Source organism: Nasonia vitripennis, chromosome 4 (genome assembly GCF_009193385.2).
Source record: "Nasonia vitripennis strain AsymCx chromosome 4, Nvit_psr_1.1, whole genome shotgun sequence".
Lineage (NCBI taxonomy): Eukaryota > Metazoa > Arthropoda > Insecta > Hymenoptera > Pteromalidae > Nasonia > Nasonia vitripennis.
In genome coordinates this window covers 18,396,030-18,418,195 of record NC_045760.1, presented here as the reverse complement: position 1 = coordinate 18,418,195, position 22,166 = coordinate 18,396,030, and the positions used below count along the sequence as shown (strand labels likewise).

At 43.3% G+C, this 22,166-nt stretch overlaps 1 protein-coding gene across 3 annotated transcripts in view; it reads left to right on the top strand.

Moving 5' to 3' along the window:
* The window catches only part of LOC100120387 (probable JmjC domain-containing histone demethylation protein 2C), a 204,800-nt gene that overhangs the window by 28,646 nt on the left and 153,988 nt on the right, over positions 1-22,166 (top strand). For all 3 annotated transcript variants that reach the window (XM_008213583.4, XM_008213582.4, XM_008213581.4), the window contains exon 2: positions 21,651-21,905. In XM_008213583.4, coding sequence (XP_008211805.1) covers positions 21,651-21,905 — 255 coding nt within the window. The remainder of the gene's footprint in view (positions 1-21,650; positions 21,906-22,166) is intronic.

The following is a 22,166-nucleotide window of genomic DNA, read 5'->3' as shown; positions in this document are numbered from 1 at the left end:
ATATATTCAGATCGTGATCATGGCGCGGAATCACAGACGAGCGCATCAGGTGAAATGCATTTCGGTGAAGGAGCAAATTCATTTCTTCATGCCATAATATGCGAAAAAGAACGCCATCAAAAGTGACTTCCACAATGTGTATCGTACTGTTCGCGACTGCAGTGTGCTGGTCGAGATTGAAATCAAACGATCCTCATTAGGTTCCAGCGATCTAGATTGGTTTCGAAACCGTTGGAGTAGCTGCTGCTGCGCTGCTACTACAGCTGCTGCATTCGAATAAATTAGTATCACGCTTGAAAGTTTGTCAAGGACACTATCGTACGTGATTTAACGAGAACGAATTTTTAGGGAATACGTTCGAGTCTTGTAAATATTTATACGGCCGCGATGGCAATTACAGTACATTTAATGCGCAGTTACAATTACAGCTTCGACTTATGTGAAATGACAATTTTGATTGAGAATCGACTAAATTTAATTTTCCGTTTCAAAGGAAGTTTTTCACTCCGCCTTTTACAAAACTTCAGATCTAATCTTCTTTTACGATATGCACTATCCAAAGTAGACCTCGTTTATTTTGTAAAAATCATTTCGAAAAACTTGTGAAATTACAAGTATATCTTCAAAATAATTTTGCCGATGAATGAATGAATTAAAAATTTCAAATTTAGCGCTTGCTTGATAGACACAGTTCGTCCATTTACCTAAAAATAAACTATTAAACACAGTTCGGGTTCCGCTAAAACGGTAATTAAATTCCCAATCATCGATCCCCCGTCACGAGCGATTCTGAAATTCGGTAAATCGCAGTAGCAGCCCATTAGCCGTAACTCAGCAAACGGCAGCAGCGCGCGCTACGGCTCCCATCTGGGCTAATTAAAAAAAAAATACAGAACAATGCTTCCGCCGGCTTTAATTCCTCGCTGCAGCAGCGCTCGATAAAAACGGCGTTACGAAACGGTAATTTCGCCGGAGGCGCAGCGGAGCGACGATCTTTTATCTCCCTTCAGCCGAAGAAAGAGTAGGAGGTGGAGGACGACGTGATGTCGTGATTGCAGCGTCTTGTACCTGCGCTTCCTCTGTCGCTTTCACTCCACGAGAGCAGATGCTGTACACGATTTGATTACGTGAAGGATATAGTTGATTCGGCTCTCTCTCTCTCTCTCTCTCTCTCTCTCTCTCTCTCTCTCTCACGCGATATCTCTATTGTTATGACTCTCTTTTGTTTATTATTGTCGTGGCTACGGATGAAATATTTTCTTGTCCTCGGAATTGGGTCGAGGAGTTTTACGGTTACGTAGAACGCTCGGCCGTGTGTGGAATCGCCCTGTGCGTTTTGCGCTGTTGCAAAGCGACTGCCGCGGCGAGCTTTTATTATTCAACGCTGTAAATGGAAATTTCGGAAAACTGCGTGAAATATAAAAGTTGTTTTTCAATCTCCAAAAAAGGATTATCGATGATGAATTCGCGCTCTGTGCAATTACTCATAGCACAAAAGAGCTGCGCGCCTAGTATTTATAACGTAAACTTTCACGTTGGTAATCACGATGATTTTCCTACAGCAGTAAAGGGGTAAACCATGGAGACTGCAAGTGCGTTACTAAATTTGATGAATGGCTGTAACGTCGTATCAATTTTGGACTTCGTATTGAAAAACCTTAGTAGTCATTTCCTCATAATACATCAGCTAGATGGCGCGATGGCAAAACCAAAACACGAGCCGTGTGCTTTATCGCGCCAAACCGATTTTTCCACGTGTACCAAAAATTACTTCGACAAAAAACTTGAAAAGGAAAAATTGTTTCCAGGCTCATCGTACGGTGTATCCGCTGAGCAATTTTCCAGTAAATAAAGTACACAAAAGTCATTCTCCCGATCGCTCTTCTCGGCTGTGCTATTAATACAATATCGGTACGTATCGCGACGCCGTGAGTTATTACATCGCGGGATCCATATACACGTGCGCAGGAAAATGAATGACGTTCTTTTACGCAATCGACAACTCGCTCGTGTGTATCACTTCGTCTTTCTGCGCGTTTAGCGCCAGCTTATCAAGGTCGATATTATTAGCGTGATGTCCCTTTTACTAAGAAGCGCCGTGCGCGTGTAATGACCGGCTCTCTGCTCGTCCGGCGCGGATTGATGCGTCTTGAGCCGACAATGGATTTTCCGTTAATGGACTTTGTTTCGTAATTGATTGAAAAAAACATCAGCGCTGATTGCGAGATTCGTAATGAATTTCATGCTTTACGATTTTTCTTCTTGTACGTGAACTTTTGCACACAACTGGCATTAGCGATGCAACTGGCGAGCGGTTGTCGGGGCTGCAGAGAAATGAGATTGCAATCGCTCTATTTAGTGTAAAAAAATGAATGATGAAACGCCTTTTTTTCGCTTTCGACTGAAAACTTGTGTCTATATAGGTATTGTTCTCGAGACTCGTGGCAGTTATCGTAGGAAAAAAGTTGGAGCACTTTCGTCAGCATTCAAGTTTTACAAATTGCTTCTGTTATCGTCAAAACAAACGAGAAATTTGAAGATACACTGAGAGAAAAGAATCCTTGTCGCAAAGGATTCGCGACTTAACCACAGCTTATTTTTCATGTATTTGCTGCAAACGAAAATTTCTTCATAGTAAGAGAAGAATTCTTAAATATTAAGGATTTAGGAATTTTTGAGCGATTGTGGCACACTGTCGGTAAAGACTTATCGACCGAGTGCAGCAACAACTCGTCGGCACGCGACTACGCGAGGCGTCGAAATGTGTCGGCTGCAATCGGAGACCCGTATGCTTTTTTTACGTACCTGGAAGAAAGCATATTAATGCACAACTATTTAAAGTACCAGAATCTTCGACTTCATCTTGTTCGATGAAGTCGAAGATTCTGTATGCATAAATACTTTTGTGATTCTTTCATGCACACAGAAAAGCGGGGTTATGTGTAAGGTTATATTCGTATGATACCTATCGTGCTATCATTCGAATATATTGTGCAAAAACTTTTGCAAAAAATCTTTCAACATCGAATAGTCTCAGAGCGATACTAAATGATAATAAGAAGTGAAAACAAGTAATTATAAAGTGCTAGTGATTTTACGTCGATGGAAAGAAAGTTACGAAAATTCAAAAATCTGTTAACCTAACTGTTAAGATGCTTGGATTTCTCCATATTTTAATCCAATTTTCTTAACAGTTAAGAATTCTTCTTTGTGTCAAGGATTCTTTTCTCTCAGTGTACACTTTGAAACAAGACAACGTCTTTCAATGAAAACTTTCGCGACGACAGCGCGCCACGCGTGCGACTCTGCCCTCTTTTTCCAAATTCCGGCAACTGTATACGTAGTATTCGGCAGAAGGAAAACTTTGCTCTGTCTGTCTCTCTTTCATTCCATTCTCCCCGCTCGTGACACCTTCGACCTACATTTTCGGCCTCGAGGGCGAAAAACTAGGGTTTTGTGACTAGGGGTGTTGTCTCTCCCCTCGGTCCATCCTCGCGCTGTTTTATCTTTCCCGCGCTGCCCTCCGTGTTTTCCACTGTTATATATGCGCGTATCATATTATTATATACACCACCAGAGGCTGTATGGTAGCTCCAGCAGAGGGAGAGATTTTCACAGAAATTTAGGGCTGACGCGTGTCTCTCGTAATTTATGTCCGTGCTTAATGTTAATGATGAGATATTCAGGGGGTAGGGTTGTGTTTTTGTGCATTACACGCGTTTGCTTGGGAAGGGCGAATACGCGGAAGCATTAATTATTAAAAAACGTATAAATCAAATTGTCGTATTTTCGTGCAGATAAAATTCCTGGAAACTGTGTAAAAACTCTTCAGCTCAACTTTTTCGGTCTTTCCCGAAAAAAAGTGTAAAAATATACACGGGCAGCTCGGTCGTGTCACTCGAAAATCCGAACCGCTCCAAAAGTAGTCGTTCGGGACCTGCAGCATAGTTCGCTCGTGTCCCCTCTCGCCTACTCATTACATAAATTTTCCTCTCCCCCGAGTTCGAGCTATCCCATAACAGACATAACAGGAGTATAGATCGTTGCCACGCGGACTGCTGAATGGAGTCGAGCTGTTTCGTCTCGATCGAAGCCTCGCCCATATAGCGCCCTCTCTCTCTCTCTCTCTCTCTCTCTCTCTCTCTCTCTCTCTCTCTCTCTCTCTCTCTCTCTCTCTCTCTCTCTCGCTCATGCTGCAGTGTACACAGCGCTTAAAGGGGATGTGTCGTTCGAGCCGCTATGCTCGCGGCTACCGCTGGTGCGTCTGGATGATGTACTTCTAACCGGCTCAGGCGTGGTTGTGCGGATTTTTTGTTATTTTATAGATTTGTTCGACAATATGTGTCGAAAGATTGAGAAGGTTATATGATTCGTTTTTTGTTTCATCTGAATAAAATCTGATAATATATAAAACAGGATATAGATGAGCACCACATACCGTTTCAACTGTCGATATAGCAACTGTATTATATTTTCTCAACTCTGGTGATTCGCTTCTCCTAAAAAATGTTGAAGTGTGTCGTTTGCTATTAATTCGAATAACTATCATCGAAGGTGGTTTACAGCTGCTGCCCTTCGATTTCATTTTTAAAAACATCTCTAAACGTCACATTTTATAACATGAAACAAATACAATAATATTGTTATGTATTATTTTAATTATTTCCTTAAATATATGAGATAGATTAGATTTAAATAACGGCATTAATTGTACCGGCTTTCTAATAAGCTGGCAGAGCCATCAGCCAGTGAACTTGCTTAGTAGCAGCTCATTCCATCATCAAATTACGAGTTTCTTGTTACCTCGTTCCGCGCATTTTATTTAAAATTTTAAAACCTGCCCCAACAAAAGCCGTCGCCCCTATTTTATTAAGGATCTCATGAATTTGGAATCCGATACGAAAAACGAAGAATTTCTTACTCATCCAGCAGCCTTTGTCGCCTCGGGCGCCAAAGGCTGCTGGATGAGTAAGAAATTCCATTTAATCAACGAAACATTTCGCAATAAAACATGTTCGTTTTTATATCAATAACGCCAGGCACGGTCGAAAATTCACACATCACAAGCTATCTTAATCTACGACGTCGCTCGCGCATATTGCGAGCAAAGTTCTCGCCTTCGCTTTTCCACACTACGTGACACAATATTATCTGCCTCTTCTTTTTCAAGAGCCTCTCACCGCGCGAAGAATTTCTCTTCTTCCGTGGCCTCGTCGCTCGTTAAACTCGTCTCACGATCTAATCCTCGTCTCCGTCGATAAGTATTATACATTTAAAGCGACGGATTATCAGCGATAATCCTGAATCTGCATAATGCGGTGACGAGAGCTTTTCATGCCGCGGGAACTGCTTTGGTATTTTTGGTGTGCGAGTGCGTTCGCGAGGTAATCAAATGCCATCTTCGCTTGTGAATTTTTTGCTGATTTTTTCATAGAAGATTCTATACGAAAAATTATACGCGTCTTGCAACATGAGCATAACTATTAAGTTCGCTCTATATTTGGTCTGGCGAAGCACTCGCTCTGTCTATTGTAAACAACGCCAGGCGTGTCACGTGACAGATCGAGAGTGTGACGTAACGAGTCGTCGCGTGCGTGACGGCGACACGCCAGAAGTTTCGAACTTCGACCATTAATAATTCAGGCATATAGCGCCGCTTGTTTATTCATTGGCGACCAGTAACGCACACGGGGTCTCTTCTATATACTTGTCCTTCCTTTGAACGGGGCTCCTCGCATACCTGTGGAATCGGGCTTTAAAGTCATTTCTGCGAGATAGTGCCCCGACGATTCGGCGAGATCTAGGCGTCCAACTCGACTCATCGGTGACCCATCTCTTGCTCTCGAGTCAACCCGGTGTGTCGCAGAGGAAAAAATAATAGAGCCGGTGCGTATGTGCATTGTAACGGGCTAATTATTTAATCAATGCTCGCGCGCGCCCTCAGCTCTCCCGCCTTATCTTTCGTGGCGCCCCCCGGCGGCGGGGCTGTACATGAGCAGCAGCACGCACCGCTCGATCCATATAGTCGGCGATGTGCGACTCGCTGGACGGCGGAAGGGAGCGGGGTGCGGGAGGGGGACTTTTGATTAAAACGAATCCGCCGCCCTCCTGCCACACCCCTGCTGCCGCGCGCTCGTAATTTTTGCTGTCCTCTCGTTCTCTCTCTCTCTCTCTCTCTCTCTCTCTCTCTCTCTCTCTCGGTTGTGTATCTCGCTCTCTCTTTCGTTGTTGCTCTGCCCGTTTTGTCTTGAGTTTCTGCTTTTGTCGTTCGTCTTTTTTACTCCTAGCTCCCGCTTTGTCTTCTCGCCTTTGACTTCGCGTCTTTTGCGAGAGCTGCAATTTGGCCCGCTAGCCTGGAAACGGAGGCGTGCTGCATTATGGGAAAATACTGATTGATCTGTGCACGATTCGTAGCGTCGGTCGCTCTTTGCGCAGGGCAATGATAATATTCGTGGACTTTTTCTACGTTTACTCAGGAAAATAGTCGGAGTGACGGAAATCAATGCTCTCACGGCGACCCGCAGCAACCCATTCAAACTTCACAGACGCACTCGAAGCCAGCATCGGACGTCGATATTTCCTATTTCACGAACCGATCGATTTTTAAATTTTATTGCGCAACTCGTCCAACTTTTCACTTTCGCTACGTTACCACGTGCTCTCTCAGCTTCCGCAGTGCTGATGCACGATACTCGCGTCTCGTCAATTCGGCGCGATAATATCGATCTCTCAACGTCCAGCTCTTACCGCGATACATGTATACCCGCTCGAATCGGCCCGCTGTTTCCCTCGGTTTTCCCTCACATTTTCCGCTGTCCGCTTCCACTTCTCTCTGCGGCATCATCAAGCGGGTTAAGAGAGGGACAGCTCTGCTTGTCGGCCAACGCCCAGATACAGTGCCGGCGGTCCTTCAATAATATACACTGCACATCCTGGCGCTACTTGACCTCCTCGATTTCGCGCGAGCTGCAGCCGCATGCGTACTCGTGGATTGTATTTTTAGCCGGAACCTTTTTGTTTTCCTTCATTCTCCGCACGTCATATTAGGCCGCACACATCCGCGATTTAAATCGTATTTTCGCGCTTCGACTAATGGAACGCTCGCGGGTTGACTTAAAAAATGAAGAATTAATCCAGCGCGAATAACGCGATTGAATTCGGGCTTGAGGCGCAACGAGAAAAGTGCGGTCTAGATTTCGAATTGAAACGAGGTTGAGCGCGCGCTCGATATAGCTATATATCGATTGCGCGAGCGCCTACTTTCCGTCATACGCGTCGCGCGTCCAGCGGCTCTTCGCTTATTTATTATAATAATAATACTGCAAAAATAAAGGAAAACCAGTCCCCCGACGCGCTGGTATACCGCTGCGGGGTCGTTCGTTAAGGAAAAAAACTACACTCGCGTGCGCGCACGCAATTAAAGCCACTAATAGAAAATTCTTGAGAAGCACGCACTTACTCCGACTTTGTTGTGAAATATATATGTATAATTACGATGCGAGCTCTCGATTGTACATATATATACAAACTGTGATCGGGAATTCCGAGAGTCCCTGTCGGGGAATCTTAAGGCGGTTTTAATTAGCTCCGCATGTTTTTAAATATAATATTCAGTTTATGTTGTGTGCCGTAATAACGTCGAAGTACGGTGTATTACGGTGTTAAATTAAAATATTGTCAATTAGATTCCGAGGCATCCAGCTTCAAGCTTGTGGGCTTATACATAGCCCAATTTACCTCGAATGAAAAGATAATAGAGTCGAAATTGTCGAAAAAGTCAAAGCTGGAATCTTCTTAAAAGTATCCATAAATACACGTACAATTATTGACAACTATTCGATCCATGCATTCGGCACAGTCGATTCTCTCCACCCGTGCGGGCCCATAATCATGGCAAACAGCATTGCACGCAACAGCGCTTGGCATTATTACCGCATACCGCAGCGTTTTTTCGACCTAACGGACTTGGTCACAGCTGTGCGATGCCGCTCGACGACATTGCGAAGGAGAAGCGCCGCGCAACGAACGAGCGACTAACGGAATATACTGCGCTATCTGCTTGAATGCCCCATATTACAGTTCCAGCCGGTATATATTCAGGCTTGGCAATCGTGTGCGGCCTGATATTTAATACGCCGTGTTCTCTTTCTCTCTCTCTCTCTCTCTCTCTCTCTCTCTCTCTCTCTCTCTCTCTCTCTCTCTCTCTCTCTCTCTCTCTCTCTCTCCCTGACGATGATTTATTTTTTCTTCATAGTCAATCAGGCTTGTTATTTGCATTTTCGCAACGACGGTGGGGGAGGAGCTATGAGAATTTATTGTTACCACCGCGAGCTAAATTGCCCTCCCTAAGGATATATAGATACTTGGCTGCGATTTAGCTTGGGATAGTTAATTAAGCGGCGTCTTGATGGTTTTGTTGGATAGAGGACTATCGATACAGAATTGAACGAGCGTTATTCGGTATACTGTAGGTATAATATTGCCAGCAGTATACCGAGAAAATCACTGATTACGCTGACTCAAGGTTACGGTATGCCTATATAGAACAACGAAATTCCATTCGCCGAAGAAACGCCGAGGTGTACGACAATGCCTTTTTTTATTCGCCTCACGATCCTAAAAAGCCGATTCTATTAGACGAGGACAGCACACGTCTGTGTGTGTGTTTACACACACATCATACCGCGCTCTTGTGCAGAGTCAGTCCTCTATAGTCTCGCGCGACGACGGTTCAGGTGTCTGTTGCAGGAAGTGTTTGCGCGAGGCCGTCTTATCCAACCTTGCGCTGCTTACAAAGTGCAAATGAACGCGAACCAAGAGATACATGACGTTTATCGCTTTCTAGGAAACTTGCTCTGGTATACGCGCGCCGCTTTTTTCCGCGACGACGATCGAATAGTGCACGGATATGGGCTTCGTGATGTCGATGGGGATTTTCTGAGGTTCGATTCTTCATTCATTCGAATTTTCGTCCGGAAATTGCGCGCGTTTCTTCGAAATAAGTCCCATACGTAAAGTATTTCTTAACGATTGTCAAACAATTTTAAATTTCGATTAAAGTTCATAAATGCCTTAATTATATGTGTAAAGCAGATTCAGTACTGATTATCAATACCCGCAATCTACATTATTTTCGTCTGCACATATATTAATTTCTACCGATTGCATTATCGGGAACATTGTTTGCAAGGCTTTATTGTAAATCTCATAATAATTATATAGTTTACACGTGAGTACTCGTTTGTGCCAATTTGTATCAATGCACCAAAATCCACGTTCTCCAAACCAAAGACTAAGGAAAAACACAAAAAGGCCAATGAGGAGAGAAAGCACACGCTGAGAAGAGAGAGAGAAGTTGCGAGCGACGCAAGGTCAGACGGTGGCCTCCAACTTCCGGTGGTTGGGCGGCGCGCGAGCGAGACAGCGCCAAGTCGTAAACGTGCTGCTTTCGCCCCCCCCCCTCTCTCTCTCACTCTCTCTCTCTCTTTCGCTATCGCCTCGTGCGAAACGCAAAGCGCCACCGTCGACGATCTTGCGGCCGATCGTTCGGTGCGCTACAGTTGCCCGATAAGTGTTAGCAAGCTATAATATTTTTATTTTTAGAGGACAGATAAATGTGATAGCGTTTTGGTGAAGGAATATTTGATATTTTGTGGTATCGCTATGGTGTGTCATTTTTCTGATAGTGCAAGGCAGTCGTCCGTCTCTTGTCTAATAAAATTATACCCTTTGCACGTAGTTTGAAAAATGCTAAATTTCTCCATTACACCAAGATAAAACTGTTTTGAAGACGTTTCACTTGAAAGCTTCACACGGAAGTCTTTTTTCAATTGTTAAGCATGTTATTCATTAAAATAAAAGTCAAATTCAATGAACAAAATGCTTTTAGGTAATATGATACTTTTTATAAAATTGAACTCATTCATTTTATTCTACTCTTACCAAGAACTGGAGAGCATAGTTACTATATAAACAAAATATAAATTAACTGATGAATGAAATTTTCGTAATGAACTCGTCGCATTCCAATATTACAATAATCGTGAAATGTCGCTCGGAGGAAAGTTTCATTTCGAATCAAATTTTCCGGAGTCAAATATCACATGCCGAGCTCAGTGTCAAACTCGTCACTCCAAAATATCACAGCAATTTGCCGAAATATTCCAGCAAAACCCCTTTCCTGCGTACAAAAATTTCGAAATTGCTCTCGTTTGTAACTCTGGCGATACTTTTTGCTCTCGAAAATTCACGACACGTGCGACGAAAGCGCAGGAAAGCGCGAAATTGTCGCGTTGCAAAAGAGCGCCCTCGGCCGGTTTTCTTCCGTCAAGTCGCATATATATGTAAGTATCGTCCGGCTGCTAGAGATATCAGGAGGGAGAAGTAAAAAATTGACCGAGCAGCGAGCACTTTCACAATAATTGTTTGCGAAGGTTCTCAATTCTTTTTTTAAAAGCGTTTTCTCTATTTCGGAAATGTTTTTCATGAAACTTAGCAGAACGCGTTGCTCTATGCAAGTTGTTCAAATTGCTGATAATAATTTACAATTTAATGTCGATGTCTGAATTATAAATTTTATTGAAAAATGTCATAATTATACACTTTCTCGCGCAAGCATATGTTACGCGAAAGTTTGCCGTCCGGCTTACAATCCGCGGGAGCTCGATTATCATGGCTCCCGATATCGCGAATTTTTTGCTCTTCTCTTTTTTATTCCGTTGGCTCGATTTGCGATTGCTTCTTTCATTCGATTTCGAGGTTATTCAAGGCTATGGTTGCACTCGTTCGTTCGTATTTTATTTTTCGTAAATTTATATGGATCGCTTTTCGAACTCGATTCTCGTTGTATACCTTTTCTCCGCTTGATGATGCAATATTGCAATTTTCTTGCAAATACTTATTTTAGCAATACGTAATGATATATTAATAAATTTTTCTTTTTCGAATAGTACACACGAATTTATCTTAGAAAAAATATCGATGCTTTTTCAGCAACGTTCTGTAACATATTGTATAAAACTACAAATTATAGATATTGAAAAACGCGGAAAGATTAACACAAAAATAATATTGCACTCGAAAGAGAGCGCGCGCAACTCTTAAAGATTGTATCTATATGTTAGCAGGCTTATTCTCGCACTTATCAGAGGCTCGGCGGAGCGACGGCGATAAGTATGCAGAGGAAAGTTTTTTTTACACGCGAGAAAAGGATGTACGAACGTTATGCTCGACAAATAAGAGAAAAAGAAATGAGAATCGCGTCGTGATGTTTCCGCAGATCGAACCAAAAGTTTTCCGTTTTACTGGAGCTGCAGTTTAATTATAGCGAGCTCTTGATTCGCGAACGGTTGAAAGCACTAAATCGAAAATTTCGAGGTGATTCGAACGTAATTCTTATGACTTTCTTCAGACTTCTGGAAAAAATTATACTAGGAAATTTTCGCGATATTTGTTACTGTGGGGTATACTGCCGAATTTCCAATCTTTAAATTACTTCCGAATTGCGTGATCATCGAAATAAATGATGTGAGGATCGTTATCTTTTATAAATACTTACAATAATCGTATGAAATAAAAAAACATCGGTTTCAAAATAATTATTTAATTAAAAACGAGCGATGATTTTGCACAAGACATAATTATGTTCAATTATACATTAAATAATGAAAAATTGAATCATTGCTGTAATAATAACATCAAATTGAAAAATTATTCATACACCTATACCCTGGTAGAAAAGTACGCCAACCATTCGCCTACGGCGGGACAATTTTATTAAGTTTGGTCAACAGTTCCAGCAGCCATTGGCCAAAAGACGCGTTATTTCGTCACGCTTTTACACTATTCATTAGGCAACATCTGTCCAATTTTAAAACTCGTACAAAAATATAATAAATCATCAATGCTTGCTCAAATAATTTATTAATATGACTCTATTATTAATAAACAAGTATTAGATAATAATATGGTTTTGACATCGTAGAATTAGATTTTAAGTGAGTATAAACTTTCATTAAATTTTGGGGTTATGTGAAAAGGTGTACGCCCGAGTCGCCACGAGTGACTATAGTATTGCGCATGCGCGGCATCAGCTACAGAGTACATGTTTGCTTATACATACAATGCAGGCTTCTAATAGTTTAATTTGGTTGGGCAGCGGTTGGCAAATGGACTATCTTGGTTGGTCTATTTTCTACCAGGGTACTAATTTAATTTAATGGTTTCAAAAATTACAATGATTTACTCTGCCATAACAATTTAATGTATCACCATGATTTTCATTTGAATTCATACTTTTACGAAGTATGTGAACAAAATTGCGCAAGAGACTTTTTGGATATTCTATAAATATTAGATTTGTAATAGTAGATTCGACGAGTTCACAGTTAGCCAAAAAATCTCAACGCTAAAAACGTACGTAAAAAATTTACAATAAAAAATCTCTGTTAGTGTGCATATATCGCCCAGCAGCTGATTTTCTCCGTGAAAAATCCGAACCCCCTTTTGTCGAGGCCAACACAGCAGCTGTGCGTTAAAATGGGCTCGTGACCTGCGGGACTGTGTGCTAGCTCTGCTGCTTTTTTGCGAAAAAATAGGCCATTCCACAGGTCTGGAAAGGCGAGAGCTTGGCAAACACGGCCCCCCAGAGAAGAAGAGAAAGAAGATGAGTCAGGGAAATATGAAAGAGCGATAAGTGCAGTGAACGTACGATAAGCCAGCAAAAGAAGGCCGTTCGACGCTTGTGTGTGTGACTTTGGGAATGAGGAATTGACCGAACGGGGGGGGGGGGGGGATTATAAACGACGGCTTTCGCTTGATTTTCGGGACGATTGCTTTCTTTCGCGATAAACGATGACCTTTCGAGGTTAGATAAAATGGTCTTTGAACTTTTTACTATATATAGACGTTCATCAATTTCGTTTTTTTTTTTATTCACGAATGAACCGATTTAATAACGCTAAAGTTTTTCTCGTTTAGTTTCAGCACACTGAGAAAACTAGATATTAAAATTTACTAAATATGCAGGAAAAATTACTATATTGTACAGTAACGGACGGTTATACTTGCATTGTATTAAATTTTTCTATCTCAGATAGTAATTTCTATACTGAAATGAAATTTTTCATAACAGCGTGCGCGGAGCTCGACTTTAGAGTCATTTGTTTTGGCGCTAAAGTCATCGACTTAGATACGCTCTCTCACAGCGTGTGTGGGAATACCTATCCTGTCGCTGCCATTTGTTTTACATATGTATGATTGCGAAATTACGTATCATTGGTGCAAGACGTCTTGTTTATAACCTATTGGTACCTAACCGAAAAGTAAACATGAGTAATAACAGTTCTTGTGATACAGACGATATATTCGATTATGGAAATGAAATTCCATCCGAAATCGCATACCGCAGTGTGACAATCAAGTAGCATCTACTTCTGGAGCAGAAATTATAATTGATCAACCCAAAAAATCTGTAACACTCGTTAAAAAGAACCAGATTTGATTCAGAAGGTCGAGATGATGATAATGAACCACAAGCTGAGGATGAATTTTATCGATTAACCGAAACACAGCAAGCTACATGTGGTTCACCGTTGAAGAAACGTAGACAAAACAGTGATGAGAAAAGCGAACAATCATTTACAATTGAAAGCATCGACAAAAATATTTATTTTCATTTTAATAATTCTAATGTTACAATTAATGTACATAATCATCATAATTAACTACAATGCACGATACACTATATTTGTGTTTTAGTTTAATATTTTAGTTTAGTATAATTACACTCGAATATAGCGACAATGTGTGATTTAACGAACTTTTTGTATGAATAAGCTTTCACAGGAGCGTGGCCTATTTCGCATTATGAAATAAATTTAATTTGTATAATATACTAATTTAGTATAATGTCGAGCTCCGTGACACTTGTTATGAAAAATAGTATACGCAACTCGTGCGAGGGAAACACGACTTACGCACTCGTCGTAGTTAAGCGAACTACCACGCGTGCGTAAATCATGTTCCCCTCGCACTAGTTGCGTAATGTACTATTTAAAAATTTAATTCTTTTTGGCTGGCCAATTTTACGCGCTTATTCGAATATTATTATTATTATTGATATTTAATGTTGTTAAGTGAAAGAAATAAATGAAAGAAAGAAATCTTTTGCGGCGACGGGAGTCGAACCTGGACCTCTGGCATGGGAGTCGAGCGCGCTGACCACTTACCCAAACAGTACTGTTATGTACAAAATTTCAAATCTGATATATTAATCACATTTACTCGTGAGTTAATATTAATAATAAATTGACCAAAATTAATAAATAATAGCAGCGAATGATATTGTATCACTTAATTATAACAGATAAACACAAAATTATAGATTTTGGTCTCTGATTACTGCATAAATCAACTTTATAACCTCAAATTCTGGCACACGGAGAAATTCTTAAAATAATTTTTACTATATAATGTAGTAATTTCTAGTAAACACGTAACAAATTTTAATATAAGTCTAACAATTTTTACTATGAATATAGTAAAAATCGTCATGGAGCGAGTATGACCTGCCGTTACTATCTAATATAGTAATATTTCCTACATATGTAGTAAATTTTAATATATAGTTCTCTCAGGGCACTGTACTCTCTAAATCTCTTAGAGTGAAAAATCACTCTAAACCAGTGATAAATAAGCTAAAAAAAAATAAGCTTTCCGCCAAAATTGAGTCACTCGGCTTCGAGTAATTCCTAACTTTTGAAAAGAGTGATACTTTCACTCTTTGCTATGGGTAGGGTGATTTTAGATTTGCAGGTTATGGTTGAGGTTAGGTATTGCAATTACATTCGAGATGATAAAAAATGTTGGAGTCTAGAGCATCACACGCATCTAAAGTTTTCTTAAAACACAAAGTATTTGCTATTATTGTTAATGTCGTAACCTAACCGAACAAAGACAATAGAAATCACTCGACAACGAGTAACCTATAGATAGGGACTTCATAGTTTTCACTTGAAGGCGAGTGATTCTATGAACTACTCTTTTTTAGAGTGAAAAAATCACTCGAACAGATTTAGAGAGTGTGCTACACCAAAATACTAATTTTTCTGCTTCAACCGTTCATATTAACTTTCCCTTTTCGCTTTTCGAGCGAAAAAAATGAGTCGAAACCTACTTTCGATACACCTGTATGCTTGCGCAAAAAAAAGAAATAATAATAATAACCGCGCTTGAAAAAACTCCAGCTTGGCTCCACATGAGCCTACATATAGGCGGTCGTTCCACTTTTCTCAGTCCGTGTGCTCGCGCGTTTTCTTGAAAAAGTTACACGCTTGCCACGAGGAGAGAAGGGAGACATTGACGAAGCTAAAAGAGGGGCTTGCTTTTTACGCCACCGCCGCCGCGGGAAATGTTTCGGAAAAAACGAGGTCAAAGGCTGTTTCTAAGCGCGCGAAAGCTTTTTCCCGTTGCAGGGGTGAAGGAACTAGTGCCACGCGTTCCATTTTTCGTCATTTTTTTTTCTCACACACTTGCCTTTTCTTCTTTTTTAATTCGTGGTAATTATATTCCAGGGCTAACGAGATTTCGCGAGCACTCGCTAATTATCGTTGCGGATTATTTGCATCTGCGAGCTATTAATGACGTAATTTGTGTGGGGAGCGTTAACGAGTATACGGTTTTTTTGGCGGGTTTGTTCTGGAAAAATCTGTGAGTTCCTTTGCGTTTATCGCGAGTTTGATTGTAATTGAATCAAATGATTGGTCGATTGATCAAGTCAAGGTATTTTAATATGTAGATGTAGCCTGAGATTCGCGCAATTTGTTCCTCCGCTAAAATTATCGATATGCGCCAGAAACATTGATTGAAATCGTTAAAGTTAATTGCCTGTCTAGTAATTCAGCAGTCGTCTATGTAATTAATTGGCTATATCCTCGCGCAAGCTTAATATGGCTTAATTAAACAAGCACTGATTCCTTTTTCCTCGTTTGGAGCACATTGCGAATAATTGATCTTTTGACAACAGCTATTATATTGACTTAAAAATAAACCTGCGCACGAATCCAACTTGCAAGAGACCGGGTCAATCTCCGCTTCGGTGAAAATAAACTACGTTCAAATCCGATTTATAAAGCGAAAATGAAAAAACGCAGTCGACAACGTCTCCTCCCGAGTTCCCGCGAAATCCTCTTCAAGGTAGACTCTTAGAGGCACGCAGGACGACGACCGAGAGAAAGTTGCGTAGGTGGCCGGCTATTTACATGGTTCGCGTGTATCTATATACATGGGGGCAACAACTGGCGCGCGCGCACGCGGCGCAAGAGAGGAGGAAAGTACGATGCACCCGAGGCCGTCGCGCCGGCGGCGAGTTCCTTGCCCCAAAAATGCCCTCCTCTCTCTCTCTCTCTCTCTCTCTCTCCAGCGCCCTCACCCCTACCACTGCTGCTGCTCCGTGTTTTCGTGCCGCCGCAGCGCTGTCTCACGCGCGGGATATAGATGGGATTTGTGCGTGTGTGGTACGCGCCGGTGTCGCGCCCTCTAGCGGCCGGAGTCCTGTGAGGGTTGGCGGGATTGATGAGTACTGCTGGGCCGAGTATAGGGAGAGAATTCTTTTTACTTCTTTTGGGAGAGGGTTTTTTTGCGGAGCGCGGTTGATGGAGTAGTGAAAGTGCTCCTGATTGGCTTTCAATGGGGAATTTTCAGATTGATGGGCTAGATTTTCGGGGAAAGTGAGTGGCTATTGAAAACTTCACGAGCTCTAAAGGGCATACTTCGTGGTGGCTGCTGAAGCTTTTGCTTGTACACGCTTGTTTCAATGGATGCGATAGCGAGGTAATGAATTTTCAGAATAAGATGCTTCGGATTCAAATTTTATTTTAGAATGGTTACGACCAGTACTATATATAACAATGACTCTACTCGTATGAATAACCCTCAAAAAAAAAAAAAATTACGTTATAGTTTTCTTGATGTTCAGGCGAGACGATTATACGGTTATCGCGCTAACTCATGAATTTGAAAAAAAATACAGATTAACATTCCTGCATCAGACAACGACTGTTATTATAGATCCAATCTCGGTATAGTAAATTCCAAAAAATCCACAAATGGATTCAGGGTGTAACCTACTTAATGGCCTAGTAACGAACGAAAAAAAAGGAAGCAGCAAATACCATTACCATCTAATTACGCTTCGACTGTCCTCAAACAAATCACGCTAATGAAATCCAAAGGAATGCAGAAAAAAAGCTCGAGACACTCTTGCAGTCGACTCCGCATTACGCATGACGACGCATTACTCCTAATGAAAACAGTGCGGACGTCGCATCGCATCACTCGTTTCTTTCGAAAAGGAGCCGCGGTGTACGTTGTGGATTCAGTAAGTGAATTTTAATTGCGGTGGCGCGTCGCGTCATCGGCTCTCTCTCTCTCTCTCTCTCTCTCTCTCTCTCTCACTCGTGAAGGATCGTTAATTTCACGAGCACGTCAAAGGACAATTGCCACTTGGACAATCGAGCGCGACTATATCTGTTCCGGTCGATCGTTAGATCCGCTATCGCGCTGAGCTGCTTAAACACCTGTTTCGCTTGTGCCGGTGACATTGGCAAGGACTTCTTCTGCTCCGTTGCTCTTGCGCGGGAGATACGTGCGCTCGGCTTCAATACTTTTTTAACGTATCGAGGACTCTCTGCGGGAACGGAGAGGGAAGACGCTCTCCAAGACGCATACTAATGATCTGGGAAACGAGTGCATGCAGTTGCGGCGAGGAAGGAATAGATCGCGAAAGTAGGACGCGTCATATGATGATCTTGACAGGACGTAAATGCTCTTCTGCAGTGACACCTACACACCTACCTACACGAATTCCATTCAGATACAACGAGTTCAATAAAATAGCCGAACGTCTTAACAACGACCCTCTGACGAAGTCTTCCATGTCCAGATGAAAAATTAAAATCTCCGAGTCAAATCTCCTAGAGTGCTGCTACAATATTCACGCAGAGTATGGACAGACAGCAGTCTTCCACGATATCATCGAAAAGTTTCCAGAAATCGACGACGGAAAAATTCGCCGAAAATTCAAGCAGCCGTCGTGGGTGTAGATCAATCGGATTATGTCTCCGGCCGCCTCGCGCGCGCGCGGCAGAAAACGTAAACACCGAAAGTTTCCCGCGTTTCTCTCCGTTCGACCTTCTGGGGGGCAACTAATCAAGCCGGCCGAGTGGGGGTAATGCACGTCTCGAGCGAGCGGCGGGGAAGTTTGAGGCAGGTCGTTGCAAGATGGCCGCCGTGCAGTTGCCATGGCAACGTTGCGGGGGCGTGACCCGCTGGCCGCGCGATGGGGCGGAGCCAAGCGACGGCGACCATTGCCGTTTCCGTCCCCGAGAGACGTCGCCATCTAGCGGCGGACGAGGCAAGCGTCGGAGTTAGTTCCGAGAGTCGACGCTACGACTGCTGCTGCTGTGGCTTTAATCAACATGTCGAGTGGATCCAAACTGCGTAGGGAAGCAGGGCTTGAGAACTGCTCTCTGAAACTATAACATTAGTTACCTGAATATTACCATCTTTTAGGAGGTTATGTTCGACGTTGGATAATAATAAACGTGGAATAAACGATTTCTCAGCGTAAAAGCGCAACTTCAAAGTATGAATATATAAGTATGAACAAGGTTTAAATGGTAATTTTCGCGAGCAAACATAATCCCACAAAAATTAAACATTATCTTGTATTGGATAACCCGATTGGAAAATATGATCGAATAATCAGTCAAACCACAAACAAGTCTCGCGCCGATTACTCTTATCGGCGTTTCAATCAGCACATTTTAATTAAATTTTTCCTGAGTAAACGCATGAATAAAACACAAGACGGCATGAAAAAAGTACACACACCCGAGCACTTATCCATACTATAATACTCGTCTCCGAGTGTATCTCACGTTTTCCTCCCTCGCACACTCTCTTCTCTGCAGGGCTTTTTTGTCTGTGGCCTTGTAGCCCTTCAGCAGCGGACGGCCGCCTGTATATACACGCACACGCGGATAATACAAATCGAGGGCGAGTACAGAGCGTTGCTAGGGAAATCGCAGAGGGAGATATTGTTTGCGCTGCGAGAGTAATCGATGCCGGCCCGGCGCACCGACGGCGTGAAATATTGAAGGTGCGCGCTGAGGATCACGTAATTGCCCCAGAGCGCGCTTTGTATAAACGTCTTCTTTTTCCGAGCGGAAAAATTGTTCTCACACGTGCTGCTCAACTATTTATGCCGCTGTGTATTTTTAGCCGGCTTATCGCGCCCCGTAATGTCATAACACAAATATGTGGCTAGAGGATCGAGTCATCCGATGCGAACGAAAACACTTTGAAAAAATAATCAACGTTGCAAATCGTTTAATTTTATTCACAATATGTCGCAACGGTTGCGAAATTATTCCACGATTAATTCGGCCAGATTCGAGATAATGGACTGGAATTTCAAATCGTGTGGTCATGTGCGCAGCTTTTATCGGATCGACAAGAGAGAACGTCGAATTAATAAATCATCCAGCAGCGCAGCTCGCTCAACAAGCGCCTAGGAGTTTCGCGTGCCCGCGCGCCGCGATAATTAAATCCCCGATGACCGATCTCGCGACCTCGTCATACTCCTTCGCTCGAGAGTCAATCTTGCGTGAGAGCGATTACATACATACGAATTCCGTGTGCTGATGTATTCAGCTACTCAGATTATTCCCCTGTTTTCGATATGCTTTTGCAAAAACAAAAGCCGCATCGATTACGCAATGGTCAGCTCTGAAATATATAAGAAACGCAAGCAATAACCGCCGCGCTTCAAGAGCAAGGCTATGCCGGAGGAGAAAAGTTTTTCTTTCGCGGCGCCCGGCGCCTTACCGTGAAAGCTCCCGAATTTAATTAAGCGCGCGCACTCGCGATAAAAGGTGTCGGCGCAGCGCGATCAGGCACGTGCGCGTCGCGTCGACCTTCAATTAGTCGCTCCGCGCTCCTCTATGCGTCCGTACACGCGCGCAACTCGATTTCGAACGAGAGTTGCTCCGAGAGAGCTGAAGAGAGAAAGGCGACAAGTCGAGTCGCGATTCCGAGAGACTAACGATTAACTAAGCGTGAGTTAATGCCGTGGCGCATGTGGGTTTCTGCGAACGCGATGCGTCTGCTTATTGCCCCTGCACGCATTCGCAAGTGTGTGGTTATACTCGTATTCTGCGTGTTAGTTGGAAGCGAAAGTTTTGATGTTATGCGCGCGTTTCAAGTGAGCAAACGCAAAAGCAAGAGAAAACAGCGACTCTCAGGCTCTCATTCTCCCCTAATTACAATCGCTCATAGCCGCAGACACTGACGCCTACGCCGCTCGCGCGCGCGCGCGCTCCGCATGAATAATGCACAATAATAATCGCGATTGCGCTCTTCATACTTATTCATGGTTGCGCGCGCGCGACTTGGCACCCTGTATATGCATGCAGTTGGAATTTCGAGCGAGTGCTCGCGATGCACTGCGATTTCGGATATGGTTTCCGTGCAGGCTATATACCTATCTACACAGAACCATGCTAGAATTTGCTGCCGTTTCCGCGTTAATTATGCGGCTCGTTGGCTACTCGCGCGAGAGTGCTGCGATCGTAATTGATTAATTCGATATTTTGGTTTTTCGCTCCGCTGCATGCCCCGCGCAGGCTTTTACCGCCTCTTCGCATTGTTAGCGCCGGTTACATTCTTCATGATCGCTGCTCTCGTTGTTTTTTTAATCGCCGGTCTGCTGTTTCATCGATTAAACGTGCGGATTATACGGATTCTGGCGACCGAACGAGGATGCGGAAAAACGCAATAGCGTGGGGCTCGTTATAACAGCGAATTGCGTTCACAACCACCGCTATATAGGTGATGTATGAAAAAAGTATACTTATACGTGCCCCCGCGAAATTGGCATCAGTTGTAACCGCACGCACAGACATAGCGCAGAGGAGGAGAGAAAGTTGCTTCGCACGGATTTTGCCCTATTCCGGCCCATCCTGCGAGCAGGCAACGAACAATAAAGGAAGAAGAACGAGCGTGACTTTATATATTCCCGCGCGCCCGCGCACGCGAAATAAGAGACGGCGCGATGAATAATTCATATGGACGACCGCCGTTGGCTGTTGTGAAATTGCACCTCCACTTTTCGAAGAAGAAGAAGATGATGAAGAAGAATAAGCAGAGAGGCCGTTCACTCGGCTCTCTTTCGCGCGCGGGGGCTTCATTAGAGCGCTACCGAATTTCGCGGAATCTCCATTCGTCGCGGGGCGCCATAATATTACGTATGTATTTTTCTCGCTCGGTGGCGGCGCTACTTCAGCTCTATCTCGTTAAGAGCGATCGAGGATTTAATTGAGTCAGAGAGACGTTGCGTGACTTTGATGCGGTCTATGTGCTCTCTTTCGCCGAGTCATTCATTGCGCGCGAGCGGAACGTGATGAATTGCTGTTTTTCCTTCGCTGATGGCTGTTTAATCGATTGGCAAACTTTGGGGCATTGAGACGAAGGTGATTCCGCCAGTGTGCAACAAAGCTATGCGATTTTTTAAAAAACCTCGACCTCCCCACATATAGCATTAAAGACAAAGAATCGCCAACACTCAAAGCCCACTCGTCTTGCTGTTTCAGGTGCTGGTGGAATACGACGACGTCGAGTGGCAGAGACGCGAGTGGCTCTCGCCCCACCGCGATGCAGTCTTCTCGTTCTTCCTCGTGGAGAAGGGCCTCAGCTGGTCTGAGCGTCTCGATCCGAAGCACACGAGCCTCATCGCCATCGATCATCACAACAACGCCGCCAACAACAATCACCATCACCCGCGCATCAACGGAAAGCCGCTGCGCGGCAGCCAAGCGGCGGCCTGCTCCGTGCCTTGGCCGGCTCTGGTGAGTCATTTTCCTCCGGCTCGCATTTCTTCGAGTTTATATCGCGGTTCGATGCCCATTAGAGATTGCAGTCGTGATTCGCTGGTAGGCACTCGCTTGATGTATGGATCGCGACGATATAAACAGACGCGTTAAAAAGCTAAAAAGTTTCGTCTTTTTCTCGGGCAAGATTGGACTGTCAGGGTATAGGCTCATCCGTGTCACAGCATTGGTTCGCTCGGGTTTCGGGGCTATTAGCCTTGGGCACGAGAAACACCGCTC